This window comes from Stylophora pistillata, chromosome 1 (genome assembly GCF_964205215.1).
Source record: "Stylophora pistillata chromosome 1, jaStyPist1.2, whole genome shotgun sequence".
In the NCBI taxonomy this organism is placed as follows: Eukaryota; Metazoa; Cnidaria; class Anthozoa; order Scleractinia; family Pocilloporidae; genus Stylophora; species Stylophora pistillata.
The window spans coordinates 45,708,399-45,726,570 of record NC_142519.1 but is presented as its reverse complement, the minus strand read 5'-3'; the positions used below and the strand labels follow the sequence as shown (position 1 = coordinate 45,726,570).

Below are 18,172 nucleotides of genomic sequence, written 5' to 3'. Positions count from 1 at the left end.
GACGCGTTACTCAATTTCTTTATTTAGAACAAAATTTGAAAGAGGCAACCGTTGATTGTGCTTCAGTGAAATTAGCAGCATTTTCTTCTGGTCTTTCGCTTCCATAATGAGTGTATTGCAGCGAATATTTGGAGGTAAGAATAAAGAAAATATTCCAACAACTGAAGATGCAATCCAAAAACTGAGACAGACCGAGGAAATGTTGGAAAAAAAGCAAGAATTCTTGGAGAAAAAAATCGACATGGAGAATTCAACAGCGAAGAAGCACGCCAAAACGAACAAGAGAATTGCACTGCAAGCCTTGAAAAGGCGAAAGCGCTATGAAAAACAGCTCAATCAGATCGATGGAACTTTATCGACCATAGAGTTTCAACGTGAAGCCTTGGAAAACGCTAACACGAACACCGAAGTTTTGAAGAATATGAATTATGCTGCCAAAACACTGAAGAGCATTCATCAAGTTCTCGATGTGGAGGACGTTCACGACATTATGGACGATATTCAGGAACAGACAGAAATTTCTAAAGAGATTTCGGAGGCAATCTGTGGTGTTGGTATGAATCAAGACTTCGATGATGAAGAACTCGAAGCCGAGCTGGAAGCCATAGAACAAGAAAATCTCAACAAGGAACTTATTGGAATGGAACGTCCCAACGCAGCATTACCGAACGTTCCATCAGCAGATCCGTCATCAAAAGACAAAACTATGCGTGATGATGATGACCTGAAAGATCTCGAGGCCTGGGCTATGTAAAAACTGAAAATTAAGAGAACTTTTTGGAACACATTATATATTAATTGTAATGTTTCATAAGTTGGCTTCCTATGCGAAAATGGAGTTTGTGCAGTATCAGCTAAGAGTATACCTTAACTGCAAAACAATGAACGTCTTTAAACGTGTTTACGACCGTTCTAGCTTTAAATTTATATGCACTAAGGAAAAAATAAGCGTTAAATTTATTTTGAAAGATTATTACGATACAGTGCAAGGGTTGTTTGCTAAAGGAAAAAAATAAAATTGTAATATATGAACCTGGCATTCCTCTATCTTATGGAACACACAGCAAGGGTAATCTAGAAATAAATGACTCCTATAAAACATTTGATTGATCAGATACCAAGTTGAAGTTTTCACAGACTTCGTTCCAGTTTCCACCTTGTTTGGTTCCATTCCTTACTTTCGTAAGGACACCTCGCGGCAGCCTGAGTACTACTTTGTTGTGGATTTCGCGCTTTTCACAGAACGCAAAAAGTTTCTTTTCATATCGGAAGTCGGGAAGGTTTTTGTTTGACTTAAGACTGTAATTACATAAACCAGTACAAGCCTTACAAGCTTCATGCTACGTCGCTGAATGCGTGCAAGTTTTTTGTTTTGTATAAAAGGATTAGGCACCTCTTCGTTGTTTTTTGTCTCGTTCGCTTTCAGTAGCACCATGTGTGGGCAGCGATCCATCATCGGTGAAAGCGTACCATCGCATTGATCGAAGAGTCCTGTGGAGCACTCGACTGGTAAATGGATCTAGGGGATTTATCGAGCTTTTGGGCGAGATTTCAGATAGCTTTTTCGTGGGATTACCCTGAAGGCTGGGATATACAAGCTGTACAGTCGGCTGTGTTTCATGTTGTAGGTGACAGCGAAACGAGGTGAGATAAGATCGAACATTGCTGCTATATATTGCATTTGATAACGGTACTAATAGTAATAATATTAAATTTCTTGTCAGCGAAGTTTATCCGTTTGATGATTTTCCAACAAAATCGCAGTTGTATGTTGATACCAGTAGCGTTTCCCATCGTGTTTTGTGGTAAAATCGTTCGCCGTGATTCACGCTTTCTAAAAACGGGCTTATTCAATTAATCCTTTGAGGTGCTTATATAAACATACTGTAACAATCTGAGATCTCTTTTATGCGATGAACCTTTTCGTTTTATCTCGACGAGCGCAGGTTAACTTTTGCCTTTATAAAGCAAACCAAACAAACCAGGTGAAATCACAGGAGGTCCTTTCTCGTAAAATTCTGGTTGAATTCTTTATCACCCGATTGTAATTTTTATTGCAAACAATTTCCTTTTTGTTCAAGAACAGCTATCATTACAGTTCATTTCAAAGCAAGTAGCTCCCCCACAATTGCTCTTAACCTTAATAATTACTTCGAAATGCTCTGTTAGCACTTTAAAAACGTTTTAACACAGTAAAGAAAACAGCTCAACCATTGGATTATTAAATTTCCATTTTTGAACTGCAGTATTGTATATCTTTCAGTGACATATATGCATCTATCTTACAAATGTCCTTCGCGAAGATGAGGCGGATTGAAACGAAATAAAACCTTTGCGCTATGTCTTGACGAACGACAAAATTAATTTTGGTTAAAGAAAGATTCTAGAAACAATAAATAAATTTCATATTTATGCCGAATTAAACAAGGTCATAAAGGTTTTTTGTCTTCCTTTCTCTATCCAAGCATCTCAAAGTGTGATCTGCATTCTTGCGGGTTTTTTTATGTTAATTTACTTCATATAAACTATGGATGTATAAACATTTCGGAACGTTCCTGTATAGTTTGTAGTTTTTAAAAAAATCGATACTTTATTGTTAAATCTAACAAAATGAGTGCATTGACTTTTTGCAAGAGGGAAATTCAACGATGAAAATAGCCGGAAACTCACAATGAAATATTCTAAAACCAAGCTCAGAAACTCTTGCCTCAAAATAAACTTATTGCTTTCTTACATTTTTTTAAATTCCTTTCCTCATGATGGCAAACGTAAACAACAGATTCATCCAGAGTTGTTTGTTCTCTAAACAATCCGTTTGTATTTTAAATGTGAACTGATTTCTTTGTTTGCCATAATGGCGTGGGAAAATTCCTTTTCAACATGTTCAAATATTGTTTCCTTGTACCATTTCCTGTTCTTTCATTGTCTTACATACTTGATCAACTTTTGTGGTGATACTAAACTGCATTGTGATCATTATACACATGTAATGTGTTCACTGGATGTGTATTATTTATGAAAACAACTTACAACTGAAAATTAAATATTTTATAGTGAAATCCTAATTTTACGATTTCTTTATAATTAAGACCTAATAAACTGGCAATTGGTATCAAGTAACTATAATTAAATGTGATAAAAATGTAATTTATGGTTTTAGCAATTTTGAGCATGGCTAATACTACCTGTGACCTAACATTATCTTGATCCTCTTTTTCAACCTCTTGGTAATTTGTGTGAATAGTAAGGAACTAAATGAAAAGACATTCTCTACAGAAAACAACAATTCTTTTTTTGCATTAATTTTTTATTGATGAGCTGCACATTTTGTTTCCCATCATTATGGTTGCACAGCCAGGTTTCAGAGTTGTTTTCTAATGGACATGCAAAGTCAAATTCACAGCTCATTCAGAAACAATTTTCAAATGGTTGGGTTATTCTGTAGAATCTCAACTTGTGGTAACAAGATAACTTTTTGTACCCACTTTTTAATAGCAGAGGTAAAAATCTCATGGTATTTGGGAATAATTCTCCTTTTGGAGCTGCATCACAACCTTGTTACCAATTTGTGGTAGAACTATTAAATTCATTCTCGTTATAAATCATTAACTCATTTCTCACATTCAGGATTCTCTATGTTAAGCCTTTGAAATTACTGAGCTTGCCAATAATATGCAAGACACTGACACCTGTATAAACTTAATGTATGACCTATGTGCCAACAACTTTTCTTTAACTCAGTTTATTGAATCTTCTTGGAGGAGGTTTTATCTTTGTTCAATGCTTGTGACAAACAAATTTATTTTTACCATCCTTCTTCAATGATTAGTAATAAATTATTTGAACCCAAGAGTAACATTGGTATTATGGTCTGGAATAGTCCTTGAAAGGACTGTTTTCAGTAGTAGTGAGTGGTGTTGAAAGAGCCCAGTGGAAGCCTTCAGCATTCTTATGATGACCTCCACTGTGTTTCTGGAAACTTCTCTCACTATTTCCAATGACAGTCCTTCTCAAAACTTCTCTCAAGGGAAGGATCATACAACATAATCGTCTTTCTTTAATTGCGACATTAATTTTTGTCTGTGGAGAGAAGCCGAAGCTACAGTTAATTTGACACGTAGATCACTTGCAGTACTACTCAAAAAATTGGATTGTCTCGTCTTGAAACTTGTTCTTCTCAAAACCTTTTAAAATGTTTCTGCTCAAAACTTTTGAGTATTGAGGTTTAAGGGTCAAGAACCAAGAATTGAGGATTGGGAACCAAGGAGCAAGTTACGAGGGACTGTCAACATAATTTTGTGTTTCTAAATTTTTAGTTACTGTATTTAATCTAGCAGTTTCCTTTCATGTTAAACGTTGTTATTTTTCCTCTTCTCTAGGGCCCAGGATCAGCTTGTTGTAGGATGTGTCCAGACAGCTGGTGCAGGTGTGATCCTCACACAACCGAACCCACAGAGTGATGTAGTCCCATGTGAAATGAGCTTCACAGCACATCCTATGGCTCAGGAATTCTACATTAAGAACATTGTCATTGTCTCTGAAGCAAGGAATGTTGAGCTGTATATTGATGAAAACTATGAAAGGACAGCAAAGGGTATCATGCTTACAATTCGCAAAGGAAGGTATGATGATAACAAATGTTTTAAATCCATAATTTATTACTGCATCGCTAAGTGGAGGTTGGGTGCCTGAAACATCCAGGAGCTTCCATTATTAGCAGCCAGCTCTTAGATGGAGACTTCCTCCATGGCTGGCAAATCCTGGCAACCCAACCATGAGCCCCCATGCAGGAAAGGAAAACAGGCACACATCAAACTGAATAAACAGTGGAAAGAGAGAGCTGAATGGGAGGGGGGGGGGGATTTGCAGGACAATGCGGCCTACCACTCCCACAACACTGCAAGTTCATGCTCAAGGCACACAAACACCTCATCAGAGAATGCTGATGCTTTTTATTGTTTACTCTGTTAAATTACATTTAGCTGCATTCAAATTCTAGCACTTTGCTGTTGAAATCTATTCAAGGTTAAAATTTGTCTCATAATAATCATACATCATTTTACACGGAATTGAGAGGAAAGTTTACCCTGAATGTTAAGACAACACTACACAACAGATGTACAAATTTGTATTAATTACATAGTCAACGTGTAATCATTTCTAGTGGATGTTGTTAATTATCTCAAAGTATCTTAGCTTTAGTTTTTTACTTTTGTGCTTATTTCTTTTCCCAGAAAAGTATCTTTATTTGAAACTGAGTTTGACCTGACTGAATTCATTCATGGAACTTGCAGGTGCTTGGTTAAGGTAGGGAGAGGGGGGGAGGGGGGGGGTGAGGGTGCAGCCTGCTGTTTAAGAAAACTTGTACTTATTAAAAGCATGCCAAACATTTCCAACTGGCACCATAAAAGGTTTATTTACAACCACCTCTTTCTTTAAGCTTATTGATTTGTTCTGTCACCCATTCAAGAGTGACAATTTCATGACCTTTAATGGGCCTGTATTTTCTAACAGTGTGAGACAGCTTCAGTTTTTGGACTGGTTGCCATATTTTTGACAAACTCAAGCAGCACTAGATAGATGTACAATATATAACAGGAACTTAAGGTGCCACTGTTTACAGTTTCTAATGGTGGGGGAACAGTGGAGGGGACCAAAATTAGTTTTAGTACAAAGTAAAAAAGCACTTAATGCTTTAACTTCCAGTTGTCTGAGTGACCAGTTGTCTGGAATGAGTGACCAATCAGTTACTTTGTACTGATACATTGCAATCAACTGAATTGTTATTTATTTTTTGTCTTTCCTTTAATAAAACTATTTTATCTTGTTAAAATTTTAGACATAGCATTAACAGTAACTACAGTTTGAACAATTACAGCTGACATGAGTTTGATTTTCATGTCCAGTTCCTGTCATATCCGGAAGAGCAGTCAATGCGACTTCAGACCATTGTTGTGCGAGTTGCCAGGGTATCTTCACTTACTCCTAGCCCTGGAATGCCATTACAGGTTAGGGTTTTGTATAGGTAATCACATGATTTTGAGCGCAATTTGGAATAAATGAGCACGAGTAATTTTTTTCAAAGACTAACAAAATTGCATGAGCCCGTAGGGCGAGTGCAATTTGTGGTCTTTGAAAAAATTTACAAGTGCTTATTTATTCCAAATTTCACGAGAAAATCATGTGATTATGTATTAATAATATAAATGAAAAAATATGAGGTAGCTTCTCATAACTACGCAGAAGAAAAGCATGTGCATCAGGTGCAAAAGTAATTTATTCAAACCCTGCAAGTGACATTGACCTTGACAATGACCTTGACTTTGACATTGACCAATCATTCTGACCGATCAGAATGTCTGGTTTGTTTCTTTCCTTGCACTGAATTAACCCTCTTCTGCACTGACTTAACTGAAAACTGCATTCATCTTAACCAATCAGAACTGAGAAATTTTTTCATGTATATTATTAGATTTTAAACACTTCAGCTACTGCAAATGAACTAAAACATGACAAGAATCAACTCTCTTAGAAGTTCTTTGGTCAGTTGAATACAAACATGTACACCTTCTTTTAGTAAATACAATCAATTACAGTGCATAAAAGCCATTGATGTATTTGATGTTAGTACACCAAACCTTTCCACCATGCATTGCTATCTCATAACTGATAAGTAAAAACCAGTTAAAATGCTTGTACTTTTCAGCATATCATATAAATTAAAATGATGTGCAAATTTTTCAGGGTTTGATACCAGGGCAAGTGGATATAGCTAATGTAAGAAGCTATTTGGACAGTCTGGGTAAACAGCTGACACCAGAAGCTCAGCAACTCTTGGAGTCCATGGAAAGCAAGCAAATGGTTAGTAAATATGGATTTGATTTGTCATAATCTTAAGAGGCCTAGTGGGATCGTGTTTACTGTGGGTAATCTCGACCGGTATATCGGTTGATATTCACCCTCGACTATCGACTTAGTCTCGACCGAGTATCGGCCAACTATCGACCAAGTGTTGGCCGACTATTGACCGAGTGTGGACCGACTATTGACCGAGTGTGGACCGACTATTGACCGAGTGTGGACCGACTATTGACCGAGTGTGGACCGACTATTGACCGAGTGTGGACCGACTATTGACCGAGTGTGGACCGACTATTGACCGAGTGTGGACCGACTATTGACCGAGTGTGGACCGACTATCAACCGAGTGTCTACCCAGTGTCGACCAACATATTGGTCGAGTATTGATCGACTCTTGACCGATATCACGACCGATATCTCGGTCGAGAATACCTACAATAAACCTGATCCGCCAAGTGATCTAGTTTTACTAATTGTTTTTCTCTTAAACATGCTGCCAAAATTGACCCCTTTTATTGGACTCAAGAACCTAATTATGAATTGTTTTCGGCAGAGTCAAAGTAGGAGTGTTGCTGATCGTTTCAGATCTGTCAGCCTCGGCGGTGGATCCCTGCCTGAACACCTTGGTGCCATGAATTTATCCGGGAGTGAAACTAGCATCTTATCACAGGCCATGACAAGAGCGAAACAACTGGAGGAGGAGGAGAAAGCGGAAAGAATGGGTGAGTGGTTGAAATTTTTAGCCAACAGAACAAGTTCAAATTTTTTGGTGCGTTATTCATTTGAGCGGACTCATGGCCCACCCCTTTACGCCTGCCTGAAAAATGCACCATCCCCCTCCCCCCTCCAAAAAAAAAAAAAAAAATATTAACGCCTCTTTTGCAAGGAAAGGTTTTGGTCTAAATTTTATGAGTTTCTCATTTTCAGTCCATGCCAAGCTACTCTAACCTTTTCCAACTTGGTTCCTTTTTTCCTTCTTTTTAATATCTTTCTATCTCTCGATTTTTATGTTTTGAGATTTTCTCCAATTTGAGGACAGTTTTGCCAAGCGCTGAAAAAATTTCTAATGGAGCTTTACATCCTGGGTTTAGGTAAATCGATGAGTTGCCATTTGGTCGCCTTCAGTCCCTTAGAAGCAGCCTGTTCCAGGCGTTATAGTTATGGTGCGATCGATGTGGCAGAGCGAAGAAGGAGATCTGGGTCGAGTTGCGTAGAGAACGCGACTCCATCCAAACCTCCCTTTTTTTCTTTCAATCTTCCGCTTCTACTGTGCTTCGTTTAACTGACTGAACGCCCGTAAGAGGCTTAAAAAAAGGGCATTAATTTTAACTACTGGTGTATTGTAATCACAAAGGCCATTCAGAAGAAAGAAAAAATAATACCTTTTAAGAGCCCATAATAACTCATGATTGAAGCAACCAAACCGCCTAAAGCGCGGGAAAACGCAAAGCATAACCAAATCAATCCCAGATTACTTTCGAGGCTCAATGGAAATTTGCTTTAAATATCCAACTTATCTTTTGTTTTCTTTACAGCTCGGAATTTTCCCGGCAGTCCAGAAGGCGATGAAGATTTCATTAACATGTTAGCAGGTCTGATGGTTGAAAAATCACCCGAATCTGCTGAAAACTCTGCTACTCTGTCGGTGGAAAATGGTGCACCCGATACCCCGGAATCACCCACGCTCGCTAAGCACCGGTGGGAAACCTATTTACAGTCACGTGTACGTGCAAGCCGCAACATGGTACGCAAAACCAGACCAGTCTCTCTCGGTAGCGCGATTCCTGTAGCGACACAGGCCACAATGAATCCACGAGCGCAGTCATTCTGCTTGGAAGACAAGCGTTCTGTAGAACGAGTTATGGCCGAACAAGTGCCCGCTCCACTAGAGAAGGCTTCGTCTCACAGCTCGGATCCAGGGAGTAAAACCAGGTAAGAGTAGATATGATAACGGGGATAGGGGTTGGTGGGCGTAGTGTTTGGCGGTTGAGGGAGGGGTTGATGGAGATGGAAATGTTCTTATAGGAATTGCAAGGCTAATGAGACGGCTAAGCTGCCTAGAGTTTCAGTTTGGAAACTTGCTTTCCGAATTTGTAGAAAGTTCTTCTACTGTTATAAATTTCTTGTTACTGTAAAACTACTCGACTTGCTGAGCTCAAAATTTCCCTCAAAGGATCTACGTCAATTTCACCTTCAACTCCAACAAAAGTTGACCTAGAGATTATATTTTCTTGTCCTCACACAATATAACATTTCACCTTAAAAAGAAAGCGCCTATGTCATCAAAAAGATTCATTTCCAATGTTACGTAGGTGCGCCGAGTGCGGATGCCCCGGATGTTTGTCAGTTTATAACTCTATCACTACGAACATCTATGCCGCGGAAAAAAGAATTATGGGGCGGGTTGAAGCTAAACTCCAGGCCATGCTCGAGCACATGGACTCGAGGTTCGACACGTTATTCAACAGTTTGCTACTCAGACAAGAGCAGCCCTTTACACGCAGCGCTCATGGCTCGAACAACAGCTTCCCTGGCGCCAGGAGGCTCTCCCAGCGTAATGGTCACAAACCTGGTGATACGTCTGTTTGATAGTCAAACACGCGCCGCCGCCGAGGATACACTCATCAAAGTTCGAGAGAATTCTTACACAAAGCGAATAAAAGCGATTCCCCCAACTGTTTCGTTGTTGATAATGGACAGTTGGCTGCAAAGTCAGGTCGAATCAGTCTTAGACTTTATCAGTTTGGAGGAGTTTACATGCAGCTTGGAAACAACTGCGAAAGAAACAAAGTTTTTTTTTTTTTTTCCGTTTTCGAAAAGTTAAAGGGTCTTTTTTAGATGGCCAGCTCAGAGATGATCTTGGCTTAACCCAGGAGAACACATAAGAGATTAAGGGTCTGAATTAACGAGAAATTATCTTTGAGGTACATTTTCCCTAAATTCTACCACAACTGATGACCAATTTTGGAAAACAAGTTTTTAATTTGGCGTTATGGATCGAACTGAGTCTTTCTGGGTCCATTTTATTGTCCGACAGACTTTTGATCAAATTCACAACGTTGTAATTATTAAATAAGTGGAATTGTCCTTTGTAGGCTATGTTATTGTATGAGCTGTTCACATTCACAGCAGAACACAATGTCTTAATTGAAGTACGTAATTAACAATGAAATATGTAATATTTTCGAGCAACATGCATAAAACATAACGGTAATTCAGGCGGTTAAATTAGATCAAGTTATTATGCATCCCTTATAAATACATATTAATTTACCACAGTTGAAAGCTCGCCAGCCTGCGAGCAAAACTGTTTTCGGTGTTCGCCTTGCTCGGTTTTCTAAACAAGAGTGTTCTCGTAGGCGAAACATTTTTTAGAAATGTTTTGATTTATTTAAACAACAAGGGATAAAATGCGGTTATTTGATGTCAATTATTTAATTCTTTCCTACCAAGGTGTAATTTATATAATAAAAGCGTTATTTCTTATATCGAGACCATGTAGCAAGTGTAGTGGCAGAATAGTTTATGAGAAAAAAAAAAAAAACAGTAAAGATAAATGAGTAAAAATATAAACCGATTAAAAAAAAAAAGCAAACAGACTCGTCCGTATTTCAGACATAATTTGGGAGGGTGGGGGTGAGTATCCGTAATCTAACAAAACTTTCAGAAAACTATTCCGCACGTAACAATGTTCTATTCTGTTAATGAGAAAGTATAATATTAAATTTTCTTGTCAGTGCCATCAGAAATATATGTGGAATTATTTCACTGACCATCATTTAAGAAAGCACGTATAAATTGTTCAGTCCAGAAAGAAGGGTTTTTGTCAATATTCAAGCCGATGTATGTTACGACCCTGTTGGGACACTAGTGCATGGTACTAGGCTGCACTCTGATGGCCATCAAATTATAAGATGTACAGCTTTTGAACCAAAACTGTTTCATCAGGATAAAAAACTTCAAAACTTTTACTCCAAAGAATGACCGAAAGCGACTAGTTTAGAAATTAAAAAAAAAAAAAAAACAGGATTAGTTCAATGTCAATCATACAGGTAACGATAACCAAAATAGGAAAAGTTGTCTTCATATTGCCCTGGCGCTCTAGAGCAAGTAAAACCTCCCACGTTGGGAGGTGGGTAAGGTTCCCTAGGTTTTCAGATATTTGAAGGGATCACGCAAGATGTCTTCAACTTTCGAAGCCAACACTTTTAAAGTATCGGGTTTCAACTCATTGAAAAGATTCATTGTTGGTACAAAAAAATTATAGCAATCGTTATTTTGCAAACATTTATGCAGTGCCACCAACATCTCTAGGAATCTGTCGGCCAACATAGACTCGGCCCATTCCTCCTCTTGCCAGTGTTTTCTACTGGCCCATAGTACAATGTTTTCTAGGTACAGCGGCGTGATGCCTTTGGGTCTTGACAAATCTTTGTCAATGAGAACTTTCAACACGCGCAAGCATCTCTTTTTTCCATCACAATCAGCCTGGAGAAGACGCCGGCGTGCGGAGCAAAAGCTTATTCGCCATAAGGGGTCAGCCTCTCGGCTTGTGGCCATGGCAACGAGGTGCATTCCACCCTTAATGACCTTATCTTTGACGTGTGGCAATGGCCATCGTTTAGTGTAATTTCTGAGCCAGTAAGCGCACAGGGGCCAGGTTTGCGGACGGGCGACTGTTGGTATGAGATTTACGACGAAAGGCACTGTCACTTCTCTGTCCGAAAAAGTTACTTTCTTCCTGTGTGGGCTCGAACCATGCCGTAAAATTTTCGCTGCTGCTCGAGAAACTAACGCAGCAAATTTCAAGCACAACTCTTTTGGTGAGAAATAGACCTCACCAGAGTCTGTGTTCGTGCACAAATGGTAAATGGTGCCATCTGACGACGCCATATTAGCTTCTGACGTCACGTCTGATGTTCTTATCGCATCTGATGACGTCATGCACGCTGATGTCATACGTATTCGTGCATATCCAGTTGGTGTTTTCATATCCTCAATGACAAATTCCGTACGCGAAATGTTTTCCAGTACAACAAGTATGTCCACTTCGTTTTGCGACTTCATTTCATAATAACTGTCAGGGCTCATTCTTTGGAACTTTAGAAAGTTGTCGAGTCGTTCCACTTCAGCCAAGATTTCATTGACTGTTTCCTCGATCTGTAGCATCATCTGCTTAAAACAAACTCGCTGAATCTCCACCACATTCTTGTTAAAGTCGTTTATTGCTTTCAAGAGCTCTTCTCTGGGGTGAGCAATTCCCATACTTGCTACCTCAACCAATTCAGTTTCGAAGTTCAAGGCCAATTCTCCATTGTTTATCGTGTTTGAAGCGTGCTCGGAAGGCGGCTGCGCTTTCCCAACGCGTTTTCCAAAATCATCGATATCGCGGTCAGCTCTTGGCTCATCGCCCTTTGTCAATATTTCATCACTGTACAACGTGTCGGTCTGGATTAGTGGAATAGAATTCACTGGATCTTGGGTGGCGTCGTGTCGTTCTTTATCGAAAATGGATATGCTGTCGTCGAAAGTCGCGCAGTTTGTAACAGGGCTGTTGCGTTCATTTTGTGACTCTTCCCTCTCTAACAGTCGTGCGTCCTCGAGAGTCGATGAAGCACCGTTGGCGTCGAATTTAGATTGTTCTTCACTTTTATAAATCGATTTACCGCCGGTAAATGTCGAAACATCCGTATCAGAGTCTTCTTGGAGGTGGATAGTGTCCTCGTTAGGAGTCGATAAACGATCGTTGGTGTCGTGTACTGATTGATCTTCACCTTCATAAATCGATATGCTACCATTTAGTGTTGCAATACCAGGTTTTACGTCTGGGTTGGGGGTTATGTCGTCCAAGAGAGTCGATAAACTACCATTGAACGTCGCGCGTTTTGTCTCATACAGAATCGAATAATCCACATTTTCATCGACGCTCTGTCTGTCGAAATCTTCATATTCATTAAAGTTGAACATCCCAGACAGATCACATTCGTCTTGAAGACTTCCGTCTTCAGCAAACTTCATCATAGTTCGTTCTTCTAAAACTCGTTTTCTCGCCTTCTCGCAGTTTTGTTGGAGAAGACCGTTCAACCAGTGCTCGTTGTCTGATGCAGGAAGCTCAAAATTTTCTGCCATAACTAATAATGAACCGCAGTTTCACTCGGGTGTATGTAAAAGCCGAACCATTTAAAATTCCGTCCGGTGCACGATCTGTTTTCGGTTGTCGAGAGGAAAAAAAATAGTGTTATCTTTGAGCACAACAACAGTTTTTCACTCGCATCGTTAGAGACTTCTTCAAAAACTCTTTTTAGAGTCTTTGCTGGTGTAGACAACTGTTACATTAAAGGCAAGCAAATTCTTGATAAAAAATAAATTTCGTTGCTAGACGTGTGGGAGACTTAACGGTATTGGTTTGCATCAATCGCTCATAGAAAAAATTATCTTTATTTGATTGGCGTGGTATGTGAACAAAAACTCTGCATGCTTATGAAACATTAATCCTCGTATTAAACATTAATTGACCGCAGTTCCGTTTTCTGGCCATTGTTTTTTTATTTATTTATTTTTTAAACATTCTTTTATAAGTTTAATGTGTTTGGTAGTTTCCTTTTTAATTTCCATCTGACCTCAAATATTCTTATTCAGTTTCTTCACTGACCATTTTGGGAGGATATAAAGGCGTCTACTGTTTAAAAAAACATTAGCATACGGTATCATATACTAATAGGTATTCTTGAGTAGCAACATATTTACCGATCATTATCGTTTGGTTTTTGTACGGAGGAATATAATGACAGAGATATGTTGCTTGAAAATATTCTGAATATCCAATTGGAAACCTGGTAATCTTTGAGCAAACTCAAACAAAGAGGTCTCGGACATGCTACTTAAAAAACAAAGCCCTCTTATCGGCGTACCACGATTTATTAAAAATATTCTTGCAACTTCCTAGGAGGCAGACCTGGTAAATATCTGATTTAATATTACCAGTGTAAGCTTCATTTTCAACCAGGTTTGCTTTACTTTCATTTCAGTTGAGCCATTTTTTAGTCTGTCATTTGCAACTTGCATCACAAAGAAATCCTAGAACCCTACTCATTTATTTTATTTTCCATGATTGTCTACCTAAGTAAATAATTTGTCCAAGGTTTCTGTTTATCTTTAAGCTTCTTTAAAAAGAAATGCTCAAGGAAAAATAAGCAATCCCAGCTGAAGATCGTTCAGTGGAACGTAGTGACTACATCATACAAGTAATCTCTAAGATCACTACAGTATTAAGATTCTCATTAATACGGGATAAAGTCACGCGGGGTGTTGGAAGAACTCGAGGAAAGCTTATAACTAAGCTTTCTATGTGTTCTCCCAGCATCCCCAGAGGCTTTATCGCTATAAAACCCGGAAAAATGCGTTCTATTGCATTTATTACATAATTAGTCGTGTAAGGTATTGATCTCCATAACAACCATATCACACCATATGCTGTACAATAGTTACATTGTATGACAACTGCATGCTGTAAAACTACTATTCCTGAGTACCTGTAAATTGTAATATATAAGAGAATAACCACGTGCAATAAAGGGGAATTACACATGTGAAAGGGACGAGAGTACTTATCGCTGGAACCCTTAAATGACAACTCTACAGGTCGCATGCGGGCTCTATAATCTATATAGCATCCGCTTGGAAACTGAATTGACCAATCAGACGATGCGTACTATGTCACTATGTTACAATGTCATTTATACCATACATCTCTTATAATGGTATTTCTGAGAATTTAGTTTTTAATCATTGAAATTATTATCTACTTGTTGATATTTTTCTTTCTTCTCATTCCCCATCTGTTTGTTAGTCTATTGTTATTGTTAGGAGAACTTGCATCCTGGTCACTTTGAAGAGTGAACAAGTTAAAATACTAAACTCTAACGATCTCTCTGGTTGAGAAGGGGTGACTTCATGGTCAGTGCGCCAGACTCCGGGGCAAGAGGTCTGGGTTCGAGGCCTGATTGGGTCATTGTGTTGTAATATTGGGCAAAGCGCTTTACCTTCACAGTGCCTTTCTCCACTCCGGAGTAAAAGTAGGGACTGGCAAATTCTCAGAGAAGCTGGATGAAATCCTGGGGGGGGAGGGGGGATTAACCTTGCGTTGGACTGACATCCCATCCATGAGGGGGGTGGTGATACTCCTAGTTGCTGCATGTTATGGAAACTGGGTGAAGTTCTGGCTGGATGTGTGACTTGGCTTGAGTACAAAGTTTGTCAATGATCTTCCTGGGTTACAAAGCAGTTGTATACTGGAACAGTTGGAACGCGTTCAGGAAATTTTCTGGGTCAGCTAAAACACTTCGAACTACTTCTTCGCACCTCTTCAAAGTCACCTTGTCGAAGTTCTGAAACAAATTAACGGCTGGGATAAAAATCTGCGTTAGTGATCTCTCTGAAAGACATCGTTGCAGTTCTATTACCGTGTCTAAGAAACGCTTGGAGAAATTTTCCTCGCTCCAAAAAGATTTCACTGGATAATGTTCTGTTATACGCAACACAATAGTCTCAAGTTGAAAACTATCGCATGTGTCCCGTTGAGAGTGCATGTCGCCCATGATGATCTCAAGAATAAGCAGGCATTTTATACGACAACCCATGTTTACTTCCAGCAGTTTCCTCATGGGGCCAGGAAAATCAATTTGCCACTGGTACGATGACCTACTAGGTGATGGCCTGGCTACCAAGTGAAATCCACTCTTGATGACCTCTTCTTTCAAAGTCTTGCTTGTCCAATCAGCTTCCTTGGATTCCCACGCATGCGCAGAGAACACCCAGCGTCCTGGACAAGGAATTGCTGGGAGGAGATCAACGCTGTATGCTTCAACATCGTGTCCGCTGACCCGCAGAGAAATCACATCGTCGTCGTCGGTGACTTCCACACAAAAGTTCCTCGCTTCTAGTAATCCAAGGTAAGACGAACTGGCGATCACTCGTTTAGAAAGCTCAAAGAGTTTCTCTCTGACAGTCTTAGCCGACAAGTAAACTTTGCTGGGATTACTGTTTCCACTGCAGAATTTCCACCGCGACACCATTTTCTTACCTGAGAGCCTAACGAGCGTAAATCCAGCTGGAGCTTGCCCGTCTTCGACAGAAATCTCTTCAGGATCCACTCCATGAAAATTCAATAGTACTTCGTAATGGATGGGTGACTTGATAATATAAAAGCTATTACAGTTCATCATTTCAAAGTCAAATTTTTCATCCAGTTTCTTCACTCCTTCCAACAATGGATTAATTATGTTTTCGATTTCCATCAGCTTCTTTCGACGATATCGAACGAAGGCGTCAGCGTGCTTTTTGAGAAAATTCTCTAGAGCTGCTTTCATCGTAGTTTGCCAGAGATCCGATACAATGTTCTCGGAAAAAAAAAAAAAAAACTTCTCGCGACAAAGAAATGACTCAGTCACACAGGAACTAATTACCAAGCGCTGATATATTTGTATCTGTGTTAATGGATCGACTTCTCGGCCATATTAAAATTTCATGGAAGATTAACGGCTAAGTTGCGGCGCTCAGCCGCCTGGCAGTTTTCTGCCGTGTAGCTGTTCGATTCTGTCTGACTGCGGCAGGTCTACAAATGAATTTCTGTTTTGAATCTGTTATCGTCTACGTAAATACACACCTGATAAATGCCAAATGTTAAACAGGCTTTTTCATCTGTTGTTTCAGCGAACCCGAATATTTGATTAACATTTATTGGAGAGACTTGAAAAAGCCACTTTAAGCCAACAGGATCTTAAAATTTTGCTTTTAGCATTAATGCTGACACTCGTGACTTCGCGATTTGCATATAACATAATTGAGAAGACAATAGTCATTTTCGCTCGCCGCTTGACCAGGCCAATAAACGGACGACGATAAAAACTGGAAATGACAATAGAAATTTCATCAGTAGGATACCAGAAAGTAATTATTAAACCGGCCTTGCTTCTTTGTCCACAGAACGTATCGCTGTTGTTGTTGTTATTATTTTTGTTTTATAACTGGAACATACAAATAGAGAAATATAACAACAAGAAGAATCTCTCCTTTACCGATTTAAACATGCCATCGAAATCGGTGAAAGTTGACTTCGTTGCAGTAAGTCCAAAACTGATCTTTCCATCCAGTTATATACAAAACATCATAAAATGTCCTTCAGACAAAATATTTTCATTTTTAGTTAGACAAACTTTTTCTGGAAACAAACGGACCCTGTGGATAAATTAAAACGGACCCTGTGGATAAATTAAATGGTAAAAATTGTAATCGTAGGAAAACATCCATTTCTACTCGACACCAGGCACATGAACAAACAAAACCTTTCCCCTTATTTATTTTTTTCCTCTTTAATTTTCCGTACCAGTTTCATACACTCATTTACAAATAACACCACCTTTGGCTTACATGTACATTCATCCAAAAAATATTGAATTAAGAGTATAAAATTCTAAAAATGCGAGAGCGTTCGTTAACATTCACTTAAATGTCTCTGATTAACACCCAGTTACATTTCAAATGTACCTGCATTGATTTTGGCTGTTATCGATTTTCCATTACAAAGGCGGACAAAGACAAATAAATTCTAAAGATATGCTTATTGAAACAGGTGCTTCGTGTTTCTAGCCTAAGTCAACGCGTTTCCATAGATGGTAAATATAGATGTTTCTAGGGTGTCATAACCGACACAAGAACTCACACATTCCCAGAAATTATATCAGAAACGAAAAATGAACCGAAAGGGAATCTTTTTCTGTTGGGTAGCAGGTAAATCCTATCATAATGTATTATCGTCAAATAAACACCCGTAGAAACTCGCATTTGTAAGTTTATGGATTCAATTTTGCAGGAAATTAACAATTTAAAAGAAGCAAATAAACCTTATAGTGAAGAAACAATACGCTTACCTCATTTATGAATAATAAACATCGGATACGCTTTCAAGAGAAGTCTATAGAAAGCAGTCCGTGAAACTAAACTCAAAAAGATTTTGCTTCAACACTTAAGATAAAATTCTAGTTTGCATATAATAATAATAAAAAAAAAATTAAATATTCAAACCCATCCCTCTTTTGAATAATTTTGATATAAAACATCAATTCCTGTGTAGAGACACGTAAAAATACTTCTCCAGTCTCCGTACATTATGGCCCTCGAGAGCTACTTATCTCATATCTTTTAAGAGTATAAAATAACGAAAAATATGAAATTGTGTTTTCTTCGATGTGACTTGAAACGTAACGGCGACCTACGAAAAATGGAAACATCATCGGCTATGATAATCGTTGGC

General features: G+C 38.8%; 4 protein-coding genes across 4 annotated transcripts; 2 read left to right on the top strand and 2 right to left on the bottom strand.

The window, feature by feature from the left end:
• The first annotated feature begins 35 nt into the window (after positions 1 to 35).
• On the top strand, positions 36 to 1,032 carry LOC111341992 (charged multivesicular body protein 4b). The gene has a single exon (XM_022949037.2). The coding sequence runs from the start codon at positions 107 to 109 to the stop codon at positions 752 to 754; it is 648 nt and encodes a 215-aa protein (XP_022804772.1). The 5' UTR covers positions 36 to 106; the 3' UTR covers positions 755 to 1,032.
• Positions 1,033 to 1,219: 187 nt separating this feature from the next.
• Positions 1,220 to 10,355, top strand: LOC111341980 (uncharacterized). Its single transcript, XM_088759252.1, has 8 exons — positions 1,220 to 1,644; positions 4,380 to 4,622; positions 5,235 to 5,307; positions 5,907 to 6,008; positions 6,745 to 6,861; positions 7,415 to 7,583; positions 8,397 to 8,793; positions 9,174 to 10,355. The coding sequence occupies exons 1-8, from the start codon at positions 1,514 to 1,516 to the stop codon at positions 9,448 to 9,450; spliced, it is 1,509 nt and encodes a 502-aa protein (XP_088615378.1). The 5' UTR covers positions 1,220 to 1,513; the 3' UTR covers positions 9,451 to 10,355.
• LOC111341990 (uncharacterized) lies at positions 9,626 to 13,247 on the bottom strand. Its single transcript, XM_022949034.2, has one exon. It carries the CDS (start codon positions 12,988 to 12,990, stop codon positions 11,008 to 11,010), a length of 1,983 nt encoding a protein of 660 aa, XP_022804769.2. The 5' UTR covers positions 12,991 to 13,247; the 3' UTR covers positions 9,626 to 11,007.
• Positions 13,248 to 13,941: 694 nt separating this feature from the next.
• LOC111341991 (protein mab-21-like 2) lies at positions 13,942 to 16,589 on the bottom strand. The gene has a single exon (XM_022949036.2). It carries the CDS (start codon positions 16,227 to 16,229, stop codon positions 15,135 to 15,137), a length of 1,095 nt encoding a protein of 364 aa, XP_022804771.2. The 5' UTR covers positions 16,230 to 16,589; the 3' UTR covers positions 13,942 to 15,134.
• Positions 16,590 to 18,172: the final 1,583 nt, after the last annotated feature.

What these genes read in the sequence shown, in the direction of transcription:
- LOC111341992 (XM_022949037.2), top strand. Translation starts at nt 107, where the DNA reads ATGAGTGTATTGCAGCGAATATTTGGAGGTAAGAATAAAGAAAATATT.
- LOC111341980 (XM_088759252.1), top strand. Translation starts at nt 1,514, where the DNA reads ATGGATCTAGGGGATTTATCGAGCTTTTGGGCGAGATTTCAGATAGCT. An exon ending in GTAGGTGACAGCGAAACGAG is followed by an intron (nt 1,645 to 4,379) that starts GTGAGATAAGAT and finishes CCTCTTCTCTAG; the next exon opens with GGCCCAGGATCAGCTTGTTG. An exon ending in GCCCTGGAATGCCATTACAG is followed by an intron (nt 6,009 to 6,744) that starts GTTAGGGTTTTG and finishes CAAATTTTTCAG; the next exon opens with GGTTTGATACCAGGGCAAGT.
- LOC111341990 (XM_022949034.2), bottom strand. Translation starts at nt 12,990, where the DNA reads ATGGCAGAAAATTTTGAGCTTCCTGCATCAGACAACGAGCACTGGTTG.
- LOC111341991 (XM_022949036.2), bottom strand. Translation starts at nt 16,229, where the DNA reads ATGAAAGCAGCTCTAGAGAATTTTCTCAAAAAGCACGCTGACGCCTTC.